The sequence below is a fragment of the Triturus cristatus genome, chromosome 3_2, assembly GCF_964204655.1.
Source record: "Triturus cristatus chromosome 3_2, aTriCri1.1, whole genome shotgun sequence".
Lineage (NCBI taxonomy): Eukaryota > Metazoa > Chordata > Amphibia > Caudata > Salamandridae > Triturus > Triturus cristatus.
Window position 1 is genome coordinate 1,130,373,087 of NC_140584.1, and position 27,938 is coordinate 1,130,401,024.

Here is a 27,938-nt window from a genome sequence, read left to right on the forward strand (position 1 = left end):
CATACATCAAATGCTGGTACAAAATAAAGAACTCGCCTGAAAAAACACTGAATCACCAGCTCTGGGATAACCTGCGTGGCAGCTCCACCGCACTTGCAAAAAACTACCTAGAGGAGTCACTAGCAAAGACAGGTCTAGAAGACCTATGGGAAACTTCCCTTTCGAACGCACAATTTAAACGTGTTGTAAATAAGAACATAAAGCGACTCTCCTTTATAGAGGACAAAGCTACCTTTGCCCACAGACGCCACGCATGGATAATACTAAGCTCTTACAAATCACCCGGGCTACAGGCATACTTCGGGCTGGGTTATTGCAGGAAATCAAAAGAAGCATTTTTAAAACATAGGCTCAATCTTACCAGCCACACACCACACCCCACTTACAACCCTGGCTGAGAAAAGATTGTGGGCCCACATGTAGGCTGTGTGGCTCAGGGAAAGAAGATATGGAACACTTGATATGCTCCTGCAAAAAGCTAAAAGAGGAGAGAGTAGCTCTCCTGAAAACCACCTTCAACGAACTTAACATACGCACCCGGAGACAAGCAGTCATTGCATGCTTTGACCCAAGACTTTTAAATCTGAATGGTCTGTTGGTAAAATTTCTGAAACTAGTTAAGCTCAAACAACCTAAAACAGATGAAGGCGCACAGAAAAACAAGGAATTATGAACATTTCCTAAACTTTTATTTTTTTTAACCCATTTCCCTTTTAAGACTGCTCTCAAATTCAAAAATTGATGAAATATGTACTTACTATGATCTTCAAATGGTTTTAATTAATCAGAAACAATAAATTATTTACTTACTTACACTCTCAACTCTGTCCAAAATTAGATGTCAGCTCATCAACTCATTCTGAATCCTTCCAAAACTGAATTTCTCCTTCTATCTATCGCACTCTCTCCTCCTCCTGTTCAGTCTTGGATGGATAAGCTGGATTCACTAAACAACAAACCTATTGTTGTCGACAGCGCTAAATCCCTTGGTGTCATACTAGACAAAAGGCTCAATCTACACTCCCACATCAATTCCATTGCCAAGAATGCACGTTACCAACTACGCCTTCTCTGGGAGATTCGGCGTTTCTTTCCGGAGCATGACCTAAAAACCTTGGTCCAATCTCTGGTTCTCTCTATATTGGACTATTTCAATTCTCTCCTTGCTGGCCTCAACCACACAATAGAGCGCCCTACCTGAGACATAACCTCAGACATGCGCCTTTGTTTCTTTTAATTAGGTTGGGAGACCTTTTGATTAAACTTGTTTTCCTTGGTACTTCCAAACCCGTTTTAACTTCCTTCAGGTTACACACCTCCACTCACTCATCTACACTGGTTAGGCCCCTCACCCCCACGGCACCAAACGGCAATTTGGAATAAAAGATCTCTGCCAAAGAGCCCCTCATAGGGAGCTTGCCAGGTATTGCAGCGCCGGCCTGACGAGGAGGGCCCCAAATTCCAAGAGGAGGAATCCCCGTCCTCCTACATCTCATTACCACGCAAAACCGGTTCCCCTAGATTTTCCTTGTCTCGTAATTAGGAACAGCATACTTTCTTTATCTTTACTTTGCCCTCCCCAAATCCCACCTTTCCCCTCTTAAATCCGTACTCCATTCAGTGGCTCGTTTTGTTTATGGGGCCAAAAGAAATGCTCACATCACACCCTGTTTTCTCTTCTATAGCTTGCCATCGAAGCAATGTCAATCTACAGACTGCCTGTATCACCCACAAAGCCTTGCATACTTCCTCCCCTCGATACCTGGCGAATAAATTTAAAATCTCGGGCTGCTCTAGACCTTCAGTCAATGCTGAATAGTTACTGCTTGAGCCCCCTACTTTCAAAAGGGAAAGATCTATGGCTCAATCCTTCTTAGGCAATGCTGTTAGAATCTGGAACTCGCATACACCATTACTCCAAATCACCACCTCTAACCGGACTTTCCAAACAGACCTCAAATATCTTCTCTTCCAAAGACATTTCCAGAATTAATACATTCCTTTTCATGGCATTCACCTGAGCCCATCGTTGTAAATATGTATTTATTGCCTGTACTAACCTAATGTTTTCTGTTTTTTGCTGTTTTTATTGTGTTTGTCACCTCTTGTTTATTTTACTTTTTTAACTAACCCGATTGTCTTTGTGACATGTAAGTATGTAAATCTCCTTATGTAATGTTCTTGGTTCTATTGTAAAGCGCTCTGACATCTTTGGGTAAAGTCCATGTGTTACATTCTTGCTTTAATTGTCCCTGTATCCCTCCCTCCCTTCCTTTTCTCTGCCTGGAACATGGAACACTGTACCTGCGTTGTACATTTGATGTTCCATGTTCCAGGGTCGGCAGTTTAACAGTGTATCCTTGGTTCCTGTTCGTGCTGTGCCTCTTCCTTTTACTACAAATAAATATATCCATTTTTATCTACATTTTGGTGCTTTTTACTCAACAATTTTGGCGACAATTGGAAGAAGACTCTACATACCACGTTTTATGAGGCACAGGTCAAGTGGAGTTTTCCAGACCCGATTTCGACCTCAGTGTAAGATGCTAATTGCCACTAGTTTCTTGCTTCACTCGCTGTACCGGCCTGGCGAAATCCCGTTTTTCTACTCTTTTTCTTCAAGATTTAGAGGAATTTTAACGTCTTTCCAGAGTTTGCAGTCTCTATCCAAATTCCTGAAGACGTCATCACCTTGCCAACGATGTTGCTTGGATACCGGCTGTGACGCTTTTCATCCGTCAACACAGCGGTTCCGTCAGATACTACGCGTCGTCCTTTCATTGGCTGCGTCACACGTCATCACGCCGACGGCCATCTTAATCAGGAACAAATACAAAATATTTATGTGTTCCTTGTCAGCGGCAATGGATTATATGTCACGGCAGTCTTCAATCATGGGACAGAGCGGCAGAAGAGAAGAGATAACATTTCTTAAAACTGTGGTAAAATTGTCGGCTCTGCGGTAGCGGCGGTGAGTTCGCTGCCGTCTACATTTGCTATTTATACTAAACAAAGCCTTCACACTGTGGCAATATTGTATGTTCGGCGGTAACACTGGCGAGTTTGCTGCAGCCTACAATTACTGTTTGAACAAAATATGGTAATATTGTGTACTCGGCGGTAGCGCTGGTGAGTTCGCTGCAGTCTATAATAACTATTTGAGTTTGCTGCAGTCTACAATTACCGTTTGAACTAAACTAAGCGGCAGCACTAAAGTCCACAACCTCTCTTCTTACAGTGACAAAATTATATCTAGGTAGTAACCCAGTTATAACACGTTTTACTATTATTTTTCACAGTGATGTGCACACCTATTATTTACTCTGCTTATGTTGGTGCACCCCTCAATAACTTCAACAAGTGCACATGATATTATACACTTCCTTAGTATATTTTCATGACAATCAGTTTACCTTTTCATATTGTCATTTTGTGTAGCAAATATACTTAAAGGTATTGTGATTTTTGCGTATTATATTTACATTTAACAGAACATTTTGCAAAAGAAATAAGCCTGTTCTTTTCGGTGACAGGCACACCTGGACTTCCAGTATTATACTGTATACTTGCATAGACTAACTGATATTATTCTTATGTTTTAAGTTGTTGTGTTGTGTTTCTATTACAATGCAGTTTGATCCACCTTCAAAATTCTTACAATCAAAAGGGGAACCACCTATCCCTTGGATAAGATGGAAAGAGGAGTTTTTCACATTCCTTAAAGCTATAGATGGTGAACGTATGTCAGCCGAGAGAAAAAAAAATATTTTGCTCCATTCTCTAGGTTCAGAAGGTCAACTTGTGTACAGAACTCTCCCTCCAGTCAGGTCTGGTGGTGACTATAATGTTTATGATTAAGCTGTTTTACGTATAGAAGGTAGGTTTAAACCTACCACTAGTGTAGCACTCAATAGATTCAAATTTTACACTAGAGCTCAAGATGAAAATGAAAGCTTTGATGAATTTCTCACAGCTCTTCATGCATTGTCCTTACATTGGAATTTCGGATTGATGACAGACGAAATGATCAGAGACCAGATAATTGTTCAAGTCAAAAGTAAAAAGGTTCAAGAACAGTTGTGGATTTTGGGTGATCCCAGTTTGAAATTAGCCATCAGTACAGCCAAGGCTTTAGAACAATCCGATAAATGGATTGTCTCTCAACAAAGAAACCAAACCTATTACGTCTAGCGAAGTTAGTGTGGTTAACCCTAGTACATCGAAATCAATTCCTAGTTACAAAATTAGCAATAAACCTAAACAGTTCTATTGTTATAGATGTGGTAACCCTGATCATATAGCTTCCTTTCCACATTGTCTGGCAATTGGTAGGGAATGCAATAAATGTGGACGTACAGGACATTTTTCGAAGATGTGTAAGAATGTACCTAAATTCAGTTCAGGAAAAAATCTTCAATCTTCCTCATCCATTCCAAGTAAAGGTAAAGTTTCTTGTGTTTCTCATAATATCTCTATAGAGGATCAGTCTCAGGGTGGTATAGAGTCTGGCATTGTAGTTTCAATTCAAGATAACCTTGATGATTCCGAAACTGACAAAATCCCTTCCCCCAAGTGCATTGTCTACATCATGGAAAAAGAGTTGGACCTTATGGCAGACTCTGGATCCCCTTGGACCATAATTACACAAGATTATTGCGCAGAATGCCTAGGAGAATTGATCAATTGTGATTCCCTCTGTAAACCAGATATTATTGCATTCAATTTTGATGGTTCCAAAATTGATTTTGTTGGATTCAAGGTTGTACCTATCAAATTTAAAGGCAATTCTGCTGTCATCAAACTGTATATAGCCCTCAAAGTTGTCAATGTTTTAGGTTGGCGTGACCAAGCAAAGTTGGGTATTTTCTTAAATCCTAGAAACAAAGAACCCGTTTCAGTACTTGCATTATCACTATCTGAAACAGAAATTACGAATTTATATCCTCAAGTGTTCTCGGATGATTTAGGTAAACTTAAAGGTTTTAGCCATAGGATCAAAGTCAAAACAAATTCTGTTCCAGTAAAACAAAAGTTAAGGGGTGTCCCCATTAGTATTAGGACATTTTAGACTCCATGATTAAAGAGGATATAATTGAAGAGATTGAGTCATCTTAATGGGTTTCTCCCATCGTTTTGGCCCGTAAACCTGACAAAAGTATTCGGCTATGTGTTGATTTGAGGGCGTTAAATGCTAATTTAGTTACTGACTGTCATCCCCTTCCCAATCTCAATGAAATGATATGCATGTTAGATGGTGCTTGTGTCTTCTCTACTCTTGACCTTCGGTCTGCTTATCACCAAATTGAGCTCACCAATGATTCCAAACATTTCACAGCATTTATCACACCTCATGGGTTGTTTCAGTTTAACAGAATGCCTTTTGGCTTGGCTTCGGCCGCATCTGTGTTTCAGAGATCGATGTATCATATTTTCAAAGATGTGAACATGTTTGTTAAGTGTTTCCAGGATGATATTCTCATCTTTTCTAAAATGTGAATGAACATTCTCATCACTTAATAGAAGTATGTTCCAGATTGAGTACAAGTGGATTAACACTTAAAGCTACCAAATGCATTTTTTTTTGCAAATCTGTAGAATATCTAGGTCATACTCTTTCTGGTGACGGTGTAGTACCAAAACAAGCATTGGTAGATGCCATTATAAATGCTCCAGCTCCTAACAATAAGGAGAAACTTCTTTCTTTTGCTGGTTTATGCGAATATTACAGTAAGTTTATACAGAACTTTGCTACTAAAATGGAGCCTCTCAGCGAGTTAACTAGGAAATCTTCTGAATTTATTTGGACTGATGTACAAGAAATGGCTTTCAGAGAAATCAAAAAAGAGATTGTTAATGCACCCACACTTAAATCCTTTTGTTTTAATAAGAAGTGCAACATGTATCCATGATTCAGGAAAAGAAAAGAACAACACCCAAACGAAAGTTTCAATCAATATTTTAAGAAATAATAAATGGTTTAGGCTACAATGGTACAATTGAAAGAAATGTGAAAGAGGGGTGACATGTAGAAGTGAATACAGACAATACACTTAATACACTTAGTATGACAAATAAAGTAATAGTTGGGAAGGTGCGATTTTTGGTAAAGTCCATATGATTGATCACATACGCCTCCTGTTCATATGTGAATGGATTTTAGACGTTGCATACCATAGACTCTTAGTATGCGTCGACGTTTCGACTTTGTTATTTTCTTTTGCATACTTTTAACGGACTCGGGCTTCTTTTGACGGCGACTTGTGCTTTTTTCTTCAGCAAAACCCTGCCAACAGCGACCTCCAACTTTGGAAGCCATCTTAGCTTCAGGCAAATATCACGTTTATCAATTCAATGTTGTTTTATTTGTGAAATCAAAACTTTTCTAGAAAGTGCCTTATCTTTTCGGGTTCGTACACAATGCAGCTGTTTTATATGGGAATCTTTTGCGTCTATGTTTTCACGGTGCGCTGTAAGTCAACAACGAACATGTGAAGTGCATGGACTTTCAAATCGCCCCGATACGATGACATAACTGCCTACTATTTCGACGGCAGGCGTGCATTTTGCGCATGCGCATTGCCGCGGCAGTTCATGGTGTACTGTTGAGGTGACTGTGTCCGACAGTCTTTCTTTTATGTCTCTGCCCCTGGTGCTCTCTTGACAGCGGCAGAGTGTGTCCCGGTCCGGCTCCCGTCCCCTGTCAGCGCCGGTCGAAGGTCGTGCGCCGGAGGTCAGCACGTGCACCGTGTCCTTGCAGCAACGGCTCCGGACACGGAGGTGCTCAGGTTGTCCCATCAGTGGAGGAAAGGGTGAAGGTTAGCGTTCTTGAACCATGCCCAGCACCGTCGGAGAAGGAGAGCCCTGCGAGGGCAGAGGTAGGGGCCAGTGTGAAAGGGGAAGGGGAGAATTGTCGTTTTGGGGGGGGAGAGAGTGTAACAGATCGGGAAAATCTGGCAGTGACTCTGGCAGGGGGCAAAAGAGACACGCACGTGGGGTAAACACAATGGCTGTGTGCAGCAAGTCCATCTTATAATCTTGTGCCTTCCAACCATGCCCGGTTCGGCCTCTAGACATCTACTGGGCAGTCTCAGGAGGTTTATTGAGGCACTCTTGAGGGGTTCATTGATGCACTCTTGAGGGGTTCATTGATACACTCTTGAGGGGTTCATTGAGGCACTCTTGAGGGGTTCATTGAGGCACTCTTGAGGGGTTCATTGAGGCACTCTTGGGGGTCCGATGAGGCACTCTTGGAGGTTCGTTGAGGCAGTCTCTGTGAGTTCATTGAGGCAGTCTCTGTGAGTTCATTGAGGCATCGTCTTAGGGATGGGGGCGTTAGGGCATCCTCGGGTTGGGGGAGACCTTTTTTTAAATACTGGGAATATATTGGGACAGTGGCTGGTGGAGCTTTGAGCTGGCCTTGCTTGGATGGTCCGAGTGTATTACGTACTCGGGTATAAGTACATGTGGATGCTCAAACTACCCTCTACGAGTCTACGGTGAGATCGGGGGCGTTACAGTGCCATCGAGTATCTAGTTTATGCAGTTGACAGAACTGGGGAAGATCAGGGCTGAGCAGAGATTGTTTCACTGTTCCAGTTGGGTCCTTTTGTATTGCTGTATTTACATCTATTAGGTGAGGACGTTAACACATAAAGCTAACAAAGAGCTCACAGAGAACAATTCTCCATCCTGCTACATCAACGTGCAGTGTTTTCAAACTGTTACGGTGGCTATAAGAATTCAACAGTCTGTGAAGAGTTGCGGGACTGTCTGTAGTTATGGGTTGGCGATGATCTCATGATGTGCCTTGGCTATAGTGTGTTGATATGTGTTGTTATGTATTGGACTTTATTGGCTACAGTGTCGTGATACGCGTTGGGCCATACATGAGGTGCTAGTGCAGCTAAGAGTTCGTCTCCGAGGATATCTGACGGTGCCTCTGGGTGTTAGTCTCTGTTGGTGTCTGGAGTATTTGTCTGTGATGCTGTCTCTGTGATGCTGTCTCTGGGGAATTTGTCTGTGATGCTGTCTCTGGGGAATTTGTCTGTGATGCTGTCTCTGGGGAATTTGTCTGTGATGCTGTCTCTGGAGAATTTGTCTGTGATGCTGTCTCTGGGGAATTTGTCTGTGATGCTGTCTCTGGGGAATTTAATTTGTCTGTGATGCTGTCTCTGGGGAATTTAATTTGTCTGTGATGCTGTCTCTGGGGAATTTAATTTGTCTGTGATGCTGTCTCTGGGGAAATTGTCTGTGATGCTGTCTCTGGGGAAATTGTCTGTGATGCTGTCTCTGGGGAAATTGTCTGTGATGCTGTCTCTGGGGAAATTGTCTGTGATGCTGTCTCTGGGAGTTACTCTGTGGGGAATTTGTCTCCCGGTGGTGACTCTGGGAGTTTGTCTCTGGGAGTTTGACTCTACTCCTGGGAGTCTGTCTCTGGGAGTTTCTCTGTTGCTGTCTCTGGGGTATTTGTTCTGATGATGACTCTTGGAGTTTGTCTCTGGTAGTTTGTTTCTGTTGGTATCTCTGGTGAATTTGTCTCTGAGAGTTAGTGTTTGAGGATGACTCTGCGAGTTAGTCTCTGAGGATGACTCTGCGAGTTAGTCTCTGAGGATGACTCTGCGAGTTAGTCTCTGGGAGTTAGTCTCTGGGGGTTAGTCTCTGGGGGTTAGTCTCTGGGGGTTAGTCTCTGGGGGTTAGTCTCTGGGGGTTAGTCTCTGGGGGTTAGTCTCTGGGGGTTAGTCTCTGGGAGTTAGTCTCTGGGGGTTAGTCTCTGGGGGTTAGTCTCTGGGGGTTAGTCTCTGGGGGTTAGTCTCTGGGGGTTAGTCTCTGGGGGTTAGTCTCTGGGGGTTAGTCTCTGAGGATGACTCTGGGAGTTAGTCTCTGGGAGTTAGTCTCTGGGAGTTAGTCTCTGGGGGTTAGTCTCCATGTCGTTAGTCTTGAGGATGTTTGATCTAGTCTTTGGGATGATATTGAGGTCAGAACTGATTGTCTCTGGGTAGGCCCAGTTGTGGTTGTCTCTGGGCAGTTGTCTCTGAGTAGGATGATGGGACATTCATCTGTACGAAGGATGTGGGAGTGTTTGTCTCTGGCAAGGTGTCGGCATTTGTCTGGGAGGAAGCTGTCGGTGATGTTGCCTCTAGGGATGGCGCCTGAGAGCAGTAGTCTCTGGGGGGTGGGCATCTCTGGCAAAGGTGGCAATTGTCTCTGGCGACCGTTTTGGGGACCACCGTTTCTTGGGGTGGTGTCAGAGATGGGCATCTCTGGAGATGGTGCCTTGGGCGGCCGTCTCCGCTCCAGAGAGTTGTTTCTAGGCATGCATCAAAGGGGTGTCCCATAGGGAACCATTTAAGGACTACTCTCTGAAGGTGCATCAGATTGAAGTTTCTTTGACAATTGCAGTGCAGGAATTGGAAAAACTTTGCTGCGGGAATCCCTAAATTGGGGGTTAAGGTGTAGCAACAAAAGGGGGGGGGGGGTTCAGTCTCGAGGGGAGAGTCGTGAAAAGCAGTCTGACAGTCCACTTATACATTTATTTTATTAAATGTCTGCCACAAAGAAATCTGCAACAAGGAGAAACATTACAGTAAATCTGTTCCAGCTTAATTGGTTGCAAAGGCTGCATTTTAAAATATCTTATGAGGTTAAGGCACCTGTTGCAAAGAGCTTTGTGTGCCCAGTAAATCCCATCAAATAATAATGGTAAGATAACTCTGATAGTTAATGCACTTGCTGGAGATAACTGTATTTTGTCTAGTAACAGTTTTGGCTCATAAAGTAACGGAGAGGATGAATGTGTCTCATGCAAAGCACATTAAGTAACATGCAGATGACCTACTTTTATTTTATGTAGATGGGAAATTGGGTTACTGCTTTTGGCACACAGATCCTTTTATTATTTGCAGTTTTTAAATTGGAGTCCTTCTAATTTTAGCCTGGAGGAAGGAGCTGATGCCAACAGGTTGACCGAGAGGAACGCACCTGATAAATGTGAATATAGGGGTTCCTGAGCCATTGCTCCATGGGGCCCCGTTGACCATATATCGGGATAACTAGGGGCCTAATATCTGAAAGGGTCGACAAAGACCATCCCTACAGATATAAGTGTCATGCACATGGGCGTTTGCCACACACGAATCCTGTGTTTCTGTCCTGAAGAATGTCAGAGACTTGCATGAGCCACCAGGCAGAAACATTTTGTTGGTGTGAGTGGTGATAGGGTACTAGTTCCCCTTTTTCCAATGTTAGTTTTTAATACCAAGTGGTATTCTGTGTAAATATAAAGGCAAGTTTGTCATATCGCAACGGTTTTTAATTGTTCTATTTCACGGGTCAGTTCTTAGAAGTGCCCCCCTGACTACCAGGTGTAGGCCCGCTTTTCATCAAACCAGATGTTTGAAGAGCGTGGGGAGAACATTCTGTCACATTTTTGTGTACGTCCAGAAATAGGCTGCTGTGAGATGGAGCATTGATTGATATACAAAATAAATTAAATATAGGGTGGCCCTGCTGATAAACTAACAATTACACAACATGGATGTGAAAATGTTTTTGTTATTGTGGGGAAAACTCAATAAATAAAGTAATACACAAAAAAGCAGACAATGTGCTGGTACTGCTGATTGTGTCCTGGTGTTGGCAAATTACACAGAGACAAATTCAGCATATTTTACTGAGGCCAAATGGTTTCCCGTCGGGCTGAATAATAGCTACTGGATACAATCCGACTGGTTCCCTCTTCATTGTAGCACTGAGCGAGTGGCTCTTTTATTGCAGTCTTTAGATGTAGCTTGGGGGTGGTCTCTGAATAGATCCAGTCTTTGTTTTGATTTGAAAACCAAGGTTTGTTTATTTATTTATTTATTTATACAGGGTGGATGAGAGGCAATATGCACGAATAACAAGTAAAGAGATGCAACGTATAGAAGTTGGCAAACAATAACAAGTCGTTGGTAAAAGTCTTTGTGTGGCTTTATTGCAGGTACGCTTTATTTGCATACATTGGGAACAGACAACGGTTTTACTCATAATCATTCATTTTCAGCCTTAGATCAATGGAAACTGTTTTAGCCGAGTATTCCACTTTAAAATAGGCATGTTTAAAGTGCCTGCAACTCTATTAAAGCTCAGCTCCAATCCTAACCCTGTGAGAGGGGGCCCTATTTCTCCCTGGGATGTTCTAGCGCCCATTTATGCGCCTCTGCCAGGGCACCGCTGCCTCCTGGACCCGTGAGGCATGGCACCTCTTCTTCTTCAGGCGCCTTTGAGGCAGGATCGTAGCTGGTGGAGGTACACTGCTACAGCTTATGTAAGCACTTTAAATACTGTTGCCACTTATCTGGTTCTTGTTCTTTCTGCACTCGTAGGCTCTTGCTGAACATCGGTTTCTGACACAATTTGGTATTTATCATGCCCTCCAAATAAACTCACTTGCCACCTCTTAAGGCAAGTGCGTCATGATGAGATACTGGTGCTCTGGAAGGTGTGAAGCTTTGGGGAGGCAGCAGTAATTGAAGAATAATTGACACCCAGGGCTAGGCTTGCTACGGTCTCCATTATCCAGAGAATCGCAACGAGTTGTGAAAGATACACGTCAGGATGTGAACATCGCCTGACTCGCATCCCACCCTTCATGGGAATCTCACTATTTCCACAGGTGTGTGTAGTACGTGTGAGATAGCACAGCATATGACCACTTCCTGCGGGCATCGGCGCTCTGTTTATGGTGACGGCGATACATGGCACTGACTTGGACCAAAGGGCTCAGCCATGACCTTTCAGTACCTCCAGCCAGTCCGTACTGGGAGACAGCCCTGGGAATGATGCTGACGTGCTCATTAAAACCTGACTAACTCCCTAAGAAATTGCTCCTTTCTCTCTAGGCCCCAAGGATGACCCTCATGTCCGAGTGCCAGTGGACCACTCACTAGCCTCATTCCTGGGGTATCATCTCCGCCTCCTGACCCTAGCTCGTGCCAGCCTTCTGCGGAGGCTGTCTGGCGCTACCTGGGTAATGGTAGCACCTTTTATAACTCCTCACTGGATCGAACGAGGAGTAAGGCAGTGTATGCCCAGCACAGGCCTGGCAGTGCCCTTCTACATCCCCTGATCAGGAGGCACAGACACTGAACCTTGAACCATCACGCCTAGGGGCCACCAGCTGCACCTGTGTGCATGGGAGGTTCACGTGCATCCAATGCCTGCACCACCCTGGCCATCGTGTGTGTTAAATGCTTCAGAGAATGAAATGTTTTTCCTGTAAGCCAACAGATCAGCAGACTGTGCCTAAGGGTAATGATGTCTCCAGGCAGATGCGTGAAAGGAGCACACAGTCCTTCTCAGCTCTCTGGCAAACAAGACTGCCGCACTTAATGGCGTGCGTCTTAGGTTATGCAACGCTAAAGAATGGTACATGTCAGTCTTACAGACACAGTGCGGCAGCAAGAAGCAGATATTTTACGGCTGCACGTAGTGACGTATGTGCGTGCAGCCAATAAGAAGCCATCATTTTTTGCCTTTCTTCCAGGAGACCTTTTTTAGAAGCCAAAATAGTAAATATTGCGGCCATGTTGCTAGTCAGCCGATTTTGCAATTTTTTCTTGAATCGCAAAATGCTGGAAGGCCTGAAGGTTGTGTATCATTAAGGCTTGTGCTTTTTTGTGTGTTTCAGTTAAAACATTTTAATCTATGGATCTATCTATGCCTCAGCACTTCTTTCCACTGTTGCCAATTTAACGGTGGAGTGTTTGGAATTACTAGAATTGGTGCTGTCACACCCTTCATACTGGGCCTTAGTTAAGTAAGAGTGTTGCTGTGTGTAAATGTTTCTTCTTAATTGTCGCTTAGTGGAATATCTCATGGAGACCTGCCAATATTTCATTGAAGGGATTTTGCGCATCCAGTGATGTTCAGGATTTGTTTTGTTAGTTTAATTTGGCTGATTAAGCTGTGCGTTTTTAAACTTAATTTACAAATAAGCCACTGACATTAAGTATTCACATGAGGTCTTTCTCAAGTGGCAGTGGTGCTCTTCACGAAGGTCTGGACTACGGCAACTCTCTCTACGCCGGAACCACCGCCAAACTCCAGAAGAGACTCCAGCGGATCCAGAACGCCTCAGCACGACTCATCCTGGACATCCCCCGTCGCAGCCACATCTCCAGACACCTGAGAGATCTGCACTGACTCCCGGTCAACAAGAGAATCACCTTCCGCCTCCTCGCCCACGCACACAAGGCCCTACACAACCAAGGCCCAGGATACCTCAACAGCCGTCTCAACTTCTACGCTCCCTCACGCCAACTTCAATCGACCGACCACGCCCTCGCCGCCGTCCCCCGGATCCGAAGAGCCACCACAGGAGGAAGGTCCTTCTCCTACCTGCCCGCCAAGACGTGGAACTCCCTCCTGACCCACCTCCGCCTGACCCAGGACCACCTCGCCTTCAGGAAGCAGCTCAAGACCTGGCTGTTCGAGCAGTAGCGGACCCCCTCCCCCAGCGCCTTGAGACCCTCCGGGTGAGTAGTGCGCTATATAAATGCTGTGATTGATTGATTGATTGATGTGTGACCTGTGCTTGCTTTCATCCCTTGGTCTGGTGATTGATAGAAGAAGAAAAGTGCAGTTCTCTGCCCAGAATCTGTAGAAACTGGTCTGATTGTATAGATTTCCGTTTGAATTTGAGGAGTGAAGGGAAGTGGTGATAGGTTTTCTCTGTTGGTTGTTGCAACAAGTGGTCTTTTCAGGAACAGGAGTACACATAAACTGACCTGCCATTCGTACTTGTGCTGAGATATTCCTTGCCACTAAGAACTTCTTTCTTTTATGTTGTGTTTTACAATGGAATGTTCACTCCGGGTTCCTGTTAGTGTTCCATATCTGGAACAGTCAACAGGGATCACTTTGTGCTGTACGTTATTTCCATCTGGTAAACTTCTTTACAAGTTTATGGCTTACTGACCATGTTATTCGATGAAACACGTTTTAGCGAAAAGTTGATGTACTTGGCCCAAGCGCTATTCCGTACAACACCAATACAGCACTTTCTACATTTCTGCTTCAATAGTTGTGGCTCAGAACAACAAAAGAACAGAATTTCCTAATAATTCAACTGGTAGTACTGATGAGCTGCCACAATTTATTTCTATTTGTAACAAAATCGCACGTTCGCTGCCTGGCATGACGCTTCAGCACATTGTGTCATGATCTGCATGACATGCGCTTCCATTAGATGAGTGCCATACAAGCCTCATGAGCGGCTGCATGCTTTATTCTTCACGCTGAGATAAAATTAAAAAAGCACTTTGCAGGCTGCTACTGCATCGCACGAGCGGCCGAAGCCTGGACATCAATCTCAGTCACCTGGAACGGTGGTTATTCTTCCTCTCCGAAGTACAAAAGTGATTCCATTAGCACAGAATAATATCTACTTGACGATTGGCTCTACTATGAGCATTTGGGTTTGGTCAAAGCTGCAACTCTGAAATTAGCTGTAGCTTCTCATTGACTGGCTCTGGTACAAGCTCATGAAAATAGTCAGTGCTGTAACTTTAGTGTAACTCTTTATGTTATGTTATGTTATTGGATTTTGTAACACGCACAGCTACTCCTAGGCGTGTCCCAGCGCGAGCCTGCAGGGTCCGAAAAGAAAAAGATTAGAACAGGAAAGTTTTGAGCTGTTTCTTAAACGTAACCAGCTCTTGGATAGTGCGCAGAGAGAAAGGCAGCGAATTCCAAGCCGTAGCTGCCCTAACAGCCAGTGATCTGCCCCCCATTCTTTGGAGACGCGCACAGGGAATTTGCGCAAGCAGCTGAGACGACGACCTCAGATGCCTGGTAGGCAAGTAGAAAGCAAATCGCTTTCTAAGATAAGGAGGACCTCCATCATACAAAGCGCGATGCGCTATGACCAAGGCCTTAAACTCCACATGCTTCCTAACCGGGAGCCAATGCAACATGCGCAGATGATGCTCAATACTCTTCCTGGTAGGAATATTCAGTACCAGCCGAGCTGCCTCATTCTGGACCACCTGCAACTTAAGAATATAGTCAGGAAGGCCCAGATACAACCCATTAGCGTAATCTACCCGAGAGAGGATCAGGGCCCGGACCACTGTTTCCTTCGCTGGTCTTGGCAATAGTGGAAGGAATTTTTTGAGAGACTTTAGTATCCCAAAACAACTCCCCGCCAGTTTTTTGATCTGGGTTGAAAAGGACAGCTGCTCATCAAACCAGACCCCCACATTTTTAGCTGGAAGGCCTGTACAAGATGGCAAGGGATAATCAGGTGGTCAAAGAGATTCCCTAAAGCGAGAAGGAAATTTACCATATAGGAGAATTTCGGTCTTTTCCTCGTTGCATTTCAGTTGAGCGGCAGAGAGCCATTGGAAAGCGGCTGTCAGACACTCCTGCACCCTTGCGGTGGAAAATTCCGATTTGCCCCAGGTGAACAAAAGCTGGGTGTCATCGGCGTAAGCAACGATCTTGGCACCTCTTTCTTCCGCCAATTGGACCAATGGAGTAACATATATGTTGAAAAGCAGGGGGCTCAAAGAAGACCCCTGTGGGACTCCTGTGGTCACCAATTGTGGAGGAGACGAGAAAGGCGGGAGCCAGACCTGTTGCTAACGTCCCGCAGGAAAGGATTCCAGCCACCTCCAGGCTTGTCCAGTGATGCCAATGTCCGCTAGCCGAGCCAGGAGCAGTGCATGGGGAACAGTGTCGAACGCAGCCGACAAATCCAGCATTATAAGGGCTGCACTTCCGCCCGAGTCCAAACCGTCTCGAATAGCTTCCGAGACCTCGAGCAGGGCGGACTCAGTGCTGTAGGCGGCTCTAAATCCGGATTGTGCTGGATACAGTAAACTAAACCCCTGAACAAAGTCAGTAAACTGTTTGTTGACTGCCTTTTCACAAATTTTCGCCAGGCAGGGGAGCAGAGAAATGGGGCGATAGTTCCCTGGATTCCCCGATTCGAGCGATGGCTTTTTTAGCAGTGGAAGGATTTTAGCCTGTTTCCACTCTGAAGGGACAACTGCCTCTTTGAGGGAGAGGTTAATGAGTGTGTTAACCTCATAATTAACCGCTTCGGCAATAGAGGCCAGAAGTCTGGCCGTACACGGGTCCGAAGGAGACCCAGATTTCATAGAATGCAAAATTTTAAGGGACTCCGACAGATCAACAGAGGCAAAGGCTGACAACGTGGAGACTACAGTTGGAGCCACGTCCAAATGAAGGTTCTCGCCAGCAAACGTCGCCTGGATGGCCCGGATCTTATCAATGAAGTAGTTAGACAGCTTTTCGCACCAGGCAGCTGAGACAGGGAGTTTAGTGATCATAGCCTTGGGGGCCATGAAACTCTGAACAATAGAAAAAATCTCCCTGGAATTATTGCTGGCAGACGCAATCCGTTCAGCGTAATAAAAGCTTTTGGCCTTTCTAATGGCCAGGTAGTAAACCTTCTGGGCTTCTCTAAGTGTCTTCTTAGCCCCTGGGCAGAAGTCGACGCGCCAACCACGTTCAAGCGTTTCGCAATGCTGTTTAAGCATTTTCAAATCGGCTGAGAACCAAGATTTCGAAGGAGAATTCCTAGAGCGGCGACGACATAAGGGGGGGGAGAGACTATCCACTGCCCGCCCAATCCAATCCGTAAAGCAGGCCAAAGCCCCTTTCAAATCGGCAGGAAGAGCGGCCCTGGAAGTTTCTAAAATATACTTGAAAGCTGCCGGATCAATTTTGGCGGCAGCAGGGCTGGAATTGGCCTGATGGTCAGCGGCCCCTTCTCCCATTAACCACGTGAAACAGGATAAGAAATGATCTGACCAGGGGACTGGGAGAAGGTTCTCAATAAACAAGTATAGTCTGTCATTTAATTTAGTATTTTCCTTCTGATTGCTCAAAGTAATTTTGGTTAGTCATTATTGGAGGTTGATGAAAATCCTTTAGCTGCTCATGTCCGGGCAGAGATATCAGTACTGGTCTATTTACAGTTTTGTCACCAAATGCAGAAAGCTCACTGTACGGTATGCCAATATTCCCATAGCTTTTCTTGCAGAGCAAGCTGTGCACTTTTTTTTTTTTAATGAAAGCAATAGTTCAAAAACCTTGACAGTTATCTATTTGCTATCGGTAGAGCTAAATTTGACCCCATGAGGAAACTGGCTTTACTATATAAGTGCAGAAGGCCAGAGAAATGTTTACCATTTGCCTCCTGCCATTCTTCTGTCTGAAGTACAGTGGAGTGTATATTTAGAAGCCATTAACAGACTTCACAACCACTTTAAGGATGATACCAGCGTAATAGTCGAACACCATGGTGTTTTCACTCTTCGGCAATTGCTACATGACTCAATTGACAATTTCCGAGCTGCATTAAGAGTACTGCCTTCTATGTGTGAATTTGTTGGCAATTTAGACAATTTTAGACACCAGATAGTAGTTTATTTTCATGACAAACTCATTAAAGAAAAATTGTTATGCTGTTTTAATCCAAACTTACATAAAACTGTAGAAGTTGCCAGAAGGTTTGAAATATTGGTGAATGCCTCAATATAACTGAATAAGCGTGGAAGCCTTACGGAATTAGAACAAGTTATTGTCAAATTTTCAAAGATTAATCTTAACTGTGGTGCTTCAAAGGACAATGCAAAAATGGGGAAAACTCAAGCCCCTCATGTTTCAGATGTGGTTCTGGTTCACATTTGACAAATGCCAAAGGATTCCTAGCCTTTGGGAAAACATGTTTGAAATGCAAAAAGGTGGCATTCAGAGTGTGCAGGAATACTGATGACCCTGTTTGTACTGTTAGTGTAGGTGATGTGGAGGTAGAAGTCACGGTGGATTCTGACTCTCCCATCATCATAATATCATTGGTTGGAGGGACCAGGCAGCTTTTGAAATGATTTTGTGACCGGATACTGAATGCCCCATTTAATTAATTGCCACCCGTCCTCTTTCTTTTGTGCCACAGTTGTTGGATAATTTGTTGGTTATCCATAATCCTATGTTTGCATATCAGCTAGGACTAGTCAAGTGAATTAAACACAAAATTATGTTAAATAAGAATGCTGTACCTGTGGTGCTCAGGAATGATTTGTTGAATATTGGGAGCTGAATATTAGGAGTCAACTGAAAGAGCACTTAAGATAATTTGTGCTTGGAAAGGGTCATAGAGCCAGTCGACTCCTCTCAAGGGATTTCACCCATTGTTGTGGCAAAGAAGAAGAACAGAGAAATGAGGCTGTGTCCTTACCATAGATCTTTTAAACAAAAAGATTTTGGTGTACTGATTCCCTCTCCCAAAGATTCAGTAAATGTTGGCTCAACTGTGGGGGGGGTCCCAAGTTATCTCCATGTTAGACCTCAAGTCAGCTTTTACCCAATAGAGTTATGTGAGTAATCCAGACCCTTAACTGCTTTAATACTCCATTTGGTGTGTTCAGCGATTGCCATTTGAACTAGCTTCAGCAGTGTCAGTTTTTTAAAATCTGATCTTTCAGATATTCGGAGAAAGCAAGCGGGTAATGGCATATCAGGATGACATTCTGGTGCTCACTGATAATGTGAAGTCATTTGAGTGTGGTGAGGGATGTGTTGGGTACCCTGCAAGATCATGGGTTTACTGTGAAAAAGAAAAAGTGCAACATGCTACCAGAAGTAACATATTAGGGGCATATACTCTCAAGGGCGGGTATCAAGCCTAAGACGGATTTACTAAATGCCATCAGGGAAAGTACACAGCATGAGGATAAGATACAGCTGAGATTCTTGGGAATGTGTGAATATTATTTCCAGTTTGACAGGTTTGTCCTACAAACTTCACTATTCAAAAAATTATTTGCAAAGGTGAAAAGTATGTGTGGGGTGCAGGAGAAAGTGAGGTATTTGAAGAAATCGGTTATAGAAACACCAGCTCTTTGTGTTTTCACCGATGATGTGCTTTCAATTGTGACTGTGGATTCAAGTGGTGTGGGTCTGGGAGCAATCCTCACTCAGTTGGCAAGGAAAATATGCTAGCATTCTCTTCCAGATGTTTGTCTTAAGCGTAACGGAACTACAGCACCATTGAGAGGGAAGCTTTAGCGTGTGTGGGCAACCAAGCATTTCTCTACTTGCATATGAAAATTTTCGCTACTTACTAACCATAAACCTTTTGTGTTTTTATTATTTGAAAAGAATTTGAGTCGAGCCGGTTATAGGTTGGTGAGGTTATTATCAAGAATAAATAAATTTAATTTTGAAGTGGAATATATTCCTGGGGCGGGGAATTCCAGGGCTGATATTCTATCATGATGCCCTGTGAATGGTGACGTGAGTAAATAAAAGGAAGAAAAACCCAAATGTGTTGTTGGTAGAGGTAGCTGCTGGAGGCACGATGACATTTCAGGAGTGAAATACTTGTTCACTACGTGATGTGTGCCAGAAAACTTTAAAGAAGTTCATTACAAAGAGTTGGCCTCAGGAGAGAAATGGATGAGTACAGGTCCTATTTCAAGATCAGGGATGAATTGTTTGTGGAAGGGGATTTTTACGGGGGAATTTTTTGATTCCTCGAGTAGGTTTTGAGATTGTAGTTGGTGAAGTTGGCCCACCAAGGCCGTATGGGTATGACTGGCACCAAGTAGTGGGTGTGAGTTTACTATTGGTGGCCTGGAATGGACAATGAGATAAAGATGATTTTGGGTAACTGCATGGGTTTAGTGAGGCTGATAAATCTTTGTGTGTTTTCAAGACACTGCTGTGCTCTATTGAGCTTCCCGATGGACCGTGGCAAAAGTTAGGCATAGATTTTACTGGCTGGCCTGCAAACATGAGGTATGCCGTGGTGATAGTAGATTATTTTTCGAAGTGGGTGAATTGCAAATTCCTGAGGTAGCCTGCCACACATTCCGTTATTGAATACTTATCCAATTTATTCAGAAGGGACGGCGTGCCCCAGGATTTGGTCACTGGCAATGGGGTGCAATTTAAGACCCTCACCATGCAAGCTTTCCTAAATTCATTTGGTATCCAGAATTTCTCTGTTGCATTATATAGCCCACAAGGCAACAGTATGGTGGAAAGGGTGAAGAGGATGTTGAAAGAAATCCTTCAGGTTGCTGTGTCTTCTGGAAATTAGGTGATGAATTTAGTTCAGGACAGGTTGTGCAGTTATTGCAACACTCCACACTCCTCCACTGGGGTGTCTCAATTTGTGTTTTTCAGGGCTAGGTATTCCTCATGCAAATTGTCAACCAGTTGGGTTTTGGATAAAACCGCTGCTGCTGAGAGATTGCCTGATTTGAAAGATGCGCGTTGCAAGGTGAAGTAAGTTCAGAAGAAGAGCAAGAAAAGGTATGATTTTTAAATTAAGTAAGGGATGTACAGTTAAGGTGGGAGATATGAAGATTAAGAGACCGCATAGTCAAAAGAAAAACATTTCTAAGTTTTTTTTTCCCCCGCTACGCTGGTGGTGAAGATGTTCAATCATGCAATGTGGTAGAGAGTGGAAATGGTGGAACAAGTGGTGTGCTACGGTAGTCAAAAAGATGGATGGTGCTTTCACAGGAGAACTGTCTAGTAGCTCGAGAGATTCTTTGGATTGGTGAATTGGGTTTGAGTGTGGAGTTGACCATTCTGTGGGGTTGATAATTCGGAGGCAGAACAAGTCATGAGGTCGAGGCTACCTAGTTGTGAGAGGGTAAAAGATGGTGTTCTTCCGGCAGGCTTTGAGGGCACATACACCACTCATGACAACAATATTGATGCAAATATCCATGTTCATGAACTGGCAGCTATTTCCTCAAGAAGGATGAGCAAAAGGGTCACACGCTGTCCCACACACTTGCAAGTCTATGTTCTGAACTAAGTGCAAAATCCTATCTTATCAATGTTGTTAAATATTATAGTGCAATTGACGACTTTTGTTGTCATGACTTGAATATGTTTTAACGTGTTATATTTGCAAGAGTCTATCTTATCAATGTTGTAAAATTTTGTAGTACTATTTCACAACTTTTGTTGTCTTGTAATTACTGCACCCTGAATATGTTTACACTATTTTGTTATATTGTTTACAGTCCTGTTTTTTAGTTTTGTTTTTCACCTTTTGTTACTCTTTGAGACAGTGTTTTCATCTTTCATTCGTCATATTGTTACGGTCATTATTGTTAACAGGAAGATGCGTGTTGTGTTTTACAATGGAATGTTCACACTGGTTTCCTGATTGAGTGTTCTAGATCTTGCGGGATCTGGAACAGTCAACAGGGATAACTGTGTGCTGTTATGATTTCAGTTTAATAAACTTCTTTACAAATGTATGGCTTCATAACTGTGTTATTCGATGTAACACTTTATCCATTACTTCTCATCCATTGAGCTCTTCTAGTACCTTTTACCCATTATTTGACTGAAATTGGAAGTACGCTGACCACTGAAGAATCATCCTATTTTGTTATTGTATTGTGTTTGCATTTATATAGGATGTTAAGGGCCAGATAAGGTACTTGCACGGCTCGTGGATAATTGGCACTCTTTACAGTAACAAGTGCTTGGTTAGATGAATATTAAGTTGTTGTTTGGTATCTGCCTATGTGGTGCATGATGACAAGCATGGTGTCCTTATTGTGACGTCAGGCGATGTCTTAAGCGAGCAGTGAAGTAAAGAGCAGTGAGGAATAATTTGTGTGTATTTGGTTGGAAGGGTGTGGGAATGATTGTATCCTTTGTGAGTATTAGGTTGATATCCAGTGTGATGAGTAGCGGAATTCACTTTTTATGTTATTACTTTAGCTGCGCATTTGCGTGCAGTGGTAATAAGTGGAGTTTCTGTAATAAGGTCATTGTTAATATCAATGTACTCACTATTCTTGTCTGTAGTATCCTCACATGGTAGATCCTTGTATATGTGACGAGTATTTGTACACTATAAACCTAGCCAAAAGGCAGTGAAGCACTCTGCACAGGGTTGTTTATGTTTTGTAAACCAGTTCTAAGGCTAATGTTTTTCAGTTTGGGACACTTTCTTGTGTGGTTAGTGATCTAAGGCCTATTTGAGATGTGGATCCTTTGATTTTTCAAAAGCTATATGGCTTTTATTTACCTCTTGCTAGATACAGGATTTTCTCGTATATTTGGACCAGACATTTGCATCATTTAATTTCTGCTAAATTGGTAGATTTAGATTAAAGATGTTGCACTATAGATAAAAGCACTGTCTTTTTCAGGTTAGTGGCCTTTTCTTCTATTTTTCTATCCACCTCAGCGCTCTACAAATCTGCATAACAAAACACCTTTAGCTGTAGCTATCCACTGTGAAGTATTTTAAACAATTGCTTGATATCTATAGGAAATCTTTGGGTTGTATATTTTCGAGCTTTCTGATAGATGTTGGTTTGTGAAGTTTGTATTCTTTCATGAATTTGCATTATGATATCCGGAAATGGTTTCTCTGAATTTAAACTGTGAGAAAGGAGGCGTATGTGTTGAGAGTCGGTATTCCCTTTGCAGGCAAAGCAAGGTCGTAGAAAAACAATTGCGTAGTTTGGAATTAGGTAATACATTCTCATCTGAATGGTAAAGCTCCAGGTTCTCAAGGAAAAAGGAGATTCCTTGGAGAACAATGCTGTCCTGAGACAGGTTTTCGGATACTAGGTACTGGGAAAGTGCTTATTTTGTGGTCCGCGCTGCCTCCCTCCTCGAAGGTGAGTCCTTGTTTCCTAGCAGCTGATTAGGTACTAGGCCATGGGTCCTTGCCAGAACTGCTGATTTTTGCTTAGGGCCGAGGTGGTGTATCACCCATTTTGATTACATAGCATTTTTATTTCTGGAAGAACCACCTGAAAAGGAGTTGCTGGTGCTGCGAGAGCAAAGCTCGCAATGTTATCAAGGCACGAACAGACTGGGGTTAGTAGGCAGAGGGAAAAACACGCCCTATAAGCTGAAGTTCAAGCTTCGCTGGGCTGTCAGGTTCCCAAGACTAAGACTCAAGTATTACTATAATTTTGTGGAGAATTATATGAGCATAGTTATTATATTGATTTCCATGACTTTAGAAAGCAGCTGAAGTAGATCAGTTGGACTGTGGAATTTCAGTAGTCCTTTTACAGGCCAAAGAATGTGTGAAGTAGCTGTACTTCAGGTGGTAGATCTCAAAGTAAAGATTGATGCTTGTGACAAAGGTGAAAGAGGGAGCAAGATGACATGAAACCAGACTGTCCAGTGGAATTCATTAGTCATCATCTCTTCCTAGAGAGCAGTACTGGGTGACAATTGTAAATTAAGTGAATGTCATGATTTGGACGCTGAAGAATTGCCATCCCTACCTACCTGTTTGGTACTATACCATAAGCCCTAAGAAACACTGCGAAATTTCTAAAGTGGTCTGTGTCATCGCAGGTACTGGAACAGAAGAGAGGGTTGTCTCATGAAAAATGCTGGTGGACTTTATCCAACGTTCATTCTGTAAAAATAAATGGATTTGGGCATGGCGCATTGTCCACTTGACTACCTGCTCCTCATTGTTACGTTCTGTTAGACATAGTATGTTTTCTGGTGCATGAGACATGTTGCGAGTCTCCTGACGTGCTGTGTTTGTTTATACTGTGTTGTTCACTAGCAGAGAGCTAGCTCTACTTAGGTTAGGGATCCGTCCAAAGTAGAACTTATTTAAACAGTCTGTGTGCTTTAGCTATGGCAAAAAAAAAACATTTGTGGCAGTTGATTCTACTAGCGATGTTTTCACCTCTCACCTGACCTTTACTGTGGTGATTGCCTGTTGGATCTCCCTGCTAAATCTGTGTAGTAGGGGATACCTATGAGTTTGTTTTGCGTGTACAGTTGAGTGCTTGAATATATGTGAAGTGATGTCCACTGCATGTATGATGAGCCTAAAATCGGTGGGTGCTCGGCAAAGGTAGTGGTAGTCAGAGATCAGGTGTATTCTGAGAGAGCGCAGTGGTTAGACAAAGACATTGGCCTGTTGTCTTTGCCTAAAGGCACACCTCATAAAGGGCTGGGCTGACGCTCCCACCCCACATCTCTGGCTTTTGCTAGTCACAGGGACCATCTCCCTGCAAGAAACAAGGTGACTCTCAAATTGTTAACATGGACATGTAACTACCTGAAAGAAGAAATGCACTCTGTAAGATTGGTTCAACACAAAACTTTGAGCCGAATTAGAAATCAGTTGGACACTTGGAAAGCACAACTCCCCCTGGCTCTTGGTATAAAAGAGCTCCTCTCACATTTCGAGCATTCATCTATAGCCACACCCATATAGAGAAAAGCCAGGACTACAGACTGGATACTGTTTTCCAGTATGGGGTTTCAAACTACAAAGTAGATCTAGGCTGCTGAGCTGCTGTGGAAAGCATTAAACCGTCCTGCAAACCTGCTGCATTGTCAGATCCTGAGGACTATGCTCCTGTAGTGCTGCTTAGTACCACCAAGTGCAGAGACAGTGTTCAATGTTCTTCTCGAAACTAAACTCTTCAGAAGTTTACTGATGAACGGCCAAGGCGGGCCAGCTTGCACTCCTGCAAATGTCAGCACATCTAATGCGACTCTCTTCAGCTGCATTCTATGCCTGTCATCACCCAGTACCACTGCACAGCACAAGCTTGTGCATTTGTACAGCTAAAGGCAAAGCCAGGATCACTAACCTGCCCTGACCATGGAAGTAGTGTGTACTACAGGCTGCAGTACCCCTGCTTCTGCTGATCCGGGTTGTTCATCAACGCCCTGGTGTTTTGAACAATCAAGAGAGACGGTGAACAGTAAGCTAAAATCTGATAGAGACATCTAGCCTCAGACTCAACTTTTGAATTCTCCCCAGGTGCCAGTCTGGGTCCTGTGATTTTTATTTTTATTTTTGTATTATTATTATTTTTTATTTTTAGAAGTACCTCTGCACGCCAGGGCATGGTGTCCTACGGCTCCATGATGATGTCGATTCCGGTCATGACGTCAGTGGAGCCATATAAGACCCCACGACGAGTGTGACGCCTGTCAGCGGTCAAAGGCGCTGCGTTAGCGTTGCATAATGCTTCTGACAGCACGGTTGTCGTGGACTTCTCACTCACGTCGTCTTTCTTCCTCCCTTGCCAGAAGTTGTTTCCATGAGCGCCGATCTTCACCCCATGATCAACGTCGATGTTCTCAGTCTTCATCAACATTACACAGTAAGCGGCGTCACAAGAGGTGGAAAGCCTGACCCGCTATGACGTCTTCGACTCGCGATGTGGATCGCAAAGGTGTCTCTCGCCCTAGTTCTGAGACTCCCGCTCCGGCATCACTCCCGAGCCTCCTGGTTTTCCCTGGAGCCGGGGACCTGGAAGCAGATGCAGAAGTACTATGAATCTCTCCTTCTGGCCTTTGTGCCCTGACCTCTCTCTGGAGCGCCTGTGGGCACCAAGAAGGTCGTAGACGCCGTAACTGTGTCATCACCGGCAGGTTCGCCCTCGGCCGCAGATACAGCCTCAGACTCTGAGGCCTCAGTGCACGGTCCTTCGTGGCCACCAATGGCATCAGTCGGTCGGTCGGCTCCGGCGCGATATCTGCCGGCTCCGGCGTGATGTCGGTCGCCATTACGGTGCCTGTCGTTGCGCTGCGGTAGAGTCCGAGCTGGAGTTGGTGCGCACTGTCGAGCTGGCTTTGCCGTGCTCCGGATATCTGCACAGATACCAGCTGACGTCTCTCCTCCTTCCCAGGTGGACGTCGGCACAGTGTCATCTCAACGACGTTTATGGAGCCATTTGCAGCGCTGGTCATTTCTGTCAAGTCTCCACAAGACCTGTGAGGAGATGGAGCAGCCAGTGGTCCCTTGTAGGTTGGACAGCTGGATTGCGGAGCTGGGTGAAGCAAGCGGGCTAGTTTTGTCCCCTGCTTCTTCCCTTTTGCCATCTCCTGGCCTTTCCTCGGAAGCCAACTCCTCTTTGGCAGAGGTTTTGAGGAGAGTGACTGATGTCTTGCATCTCACTTTGCCTAATGTGGAAAAAGTTACAGACCCTCTTATTGAGGTCCTTCATCCCAGCCAGTCGGCTATAGAGCCGGTGCTCCCTTTTTGTGAAGCCCTTACTGACATCTTATTGAGGGCATGGGCAAAACCTGAGTCAGGTGTGTCAGTGGACCTCATTATTGCCCACACATACTGCCCTGGGGACCCCACTCGCCTTGTTCGGCAGCCGAACCACCACAGCTTCATGGTCCAGGCAATTGCGGCGTCCTTTGAGATGGAGAACCTCCTTCATACCCTCCTTGATAAAGAGTCCAGGGAACGAGATTCTTGCGGAAAATGAATTTTTTCCTCAACTACTGCCATCTTCCGCTCCACTAATATGGTCTGTCTGCTTCCTCAAAGGTTTTCTCCATACCTTGTAGGAGTTTTTGGACCAACTTTTACCCTTGTTCCCAGAGGCTAAAGGGGGAAAGTTGTATCAGTTGATTTCAGATGGCTGTCAGGCAGCCCTCCTGCTCAAGTGTAAAATGGATTCCACTGACTCCATTTAGCGGGCCATGGCATCTGCAGTGGCATTGTGCTGGCACGCATGGCTTTGGACGTCTGGATTTTCAGAAGCTGTCCAGTCTCTCTTAATTGACATGTCATTTGATGGGCCTTACCTTTTTTTTTTGGAGCAAATGCGTATGCGACTTTACATATTTTCGGGCAAGTTGGGGAGGGTCAGACCCGTAGCCTCTCTCCTCCTTCTCTTTTCAATTTGCGTTGATGGGGGTACTCTGTTCTGCGGGCTTCCCTCCTTTTTGCCTGGGTTGACTGTCTGTATGATTTTTAAACCACCGATTCTATTGGTGAAGCCAGGGTCGTTCTGCTGCTCTTTGCAGACACGATTTGTTGCGGGAGACGAGGTTCCTCAAGTCTGTTCGGGTCCGTAAGACCTTTGATGGTGTTTGGTTGAAAGCCGTGTGGATTCAGCATTACAACGCCTCGTGGCTGTTTGCTTGTATTGTGGCCTTTTCAGGTCTTTTGCTGTCCCTTTTATACAGCGACGGTCAAGGATCTTTAAGTTGGTAAAGGTTTTACTACCTCTGCTGTGGTTGTGCCTTGTGGTGTTGAAGTATTCAGCACTACTTCCTTCTTACTGAGAGAGTGTTTGCCTCCGGATTTGACTATTTTTGATCTCCGGATGGTCCTTGAAGCTGCATAGCTGTTTTTTTCTTTTATTTTACTCTGATGAGGCGCTTAGTCTCAAGAGGTCATACCTTTTATGTTATACGTCTTCCTCTACGTAGAGTATTGGTCGGCTAATGTATAGCTTGTATGTGTTCTACTTACGTAGTCTGGTTGCTATTAGATTGATCCTTCTTGGACTATATTATATGCCCTTTAGGGACCATTATGGTTTGCTCATAGCTATTATTTTTCTTCTGTGCTACCTTTCACTCTCATATGGTTTTTCTTAACCAAGGTGTTTAGCTCAGTTTGTTTTCTTTTCTTGAGCGGACTTCATAATGTTTCGATTTTTGAACACCATGATTGTATTCTTTGGAATACATAGGTTCATTGCTCCCTCCTTTCTTGGAGAGCATAGGCAATTCCTTTGTTCAGTGTATGCTCAATGCCTTAGACTGTCTAAGAGGCAGTGTCTGAAACGGTTAAGGATATATAAAAAACCATAGGTTTCATGCACGTTATAGTTAGAAATTGGCATTTAAAAAACCTTTGAAATTCACTGAAAAAAACAAAGGTTTCAGGGGTGTTATAGTTAGCTGGACATTTCCCTCGTACAAAACCCTAGAAATTCCCCTGTTACAGTTAGTTCAGCTAACTATAACTCGCGCCCCCGCAATGCACTGCTGATGACGTCACATATTACATCACTCATGACATTGTCAGTGACATCACTCATGACATCACTGATGACATCTCAAATGACATCACTGATGACGTCATCCAGTGACTGTGTGTTTCTGTAAAGTTTAAATATATTTTATATATTTATAGTGAA

The 27,938-nt window shown here is 43.9% G+C and overlaps 1 protein-coding gene across 2 annotated transcripts in view; it reads left to right on the top strand.

Annotated features, from left to right (window-relative positions):
- Positions 1-6,623: 6,623 nt before the first annotated feature.
- CLUH (CLUH binding protein of NUMT mRNA) overlaps positions 6,624-27,938 on the top strand; it is a 398,416-nt gene continuing 377,101 nt past the window's right edge. Inside the window, exon 1 of one of the 2 annotated variants that reach the window (XM_085649931.1) lies at positions 6,624-6,875. In XM_085649931.1, coding sequence (XP_085506057.1) covers positions 6,833-6,875 — 43 coding nt within the window. In that variant the 5' untranslated portion in view covers positions 6,624-6,832. The remainder of the gene's footprint in view (positions 6,876-27,938) is intronic. The other variant, XM_085649930.1, reaches the window with a different exon arrangement.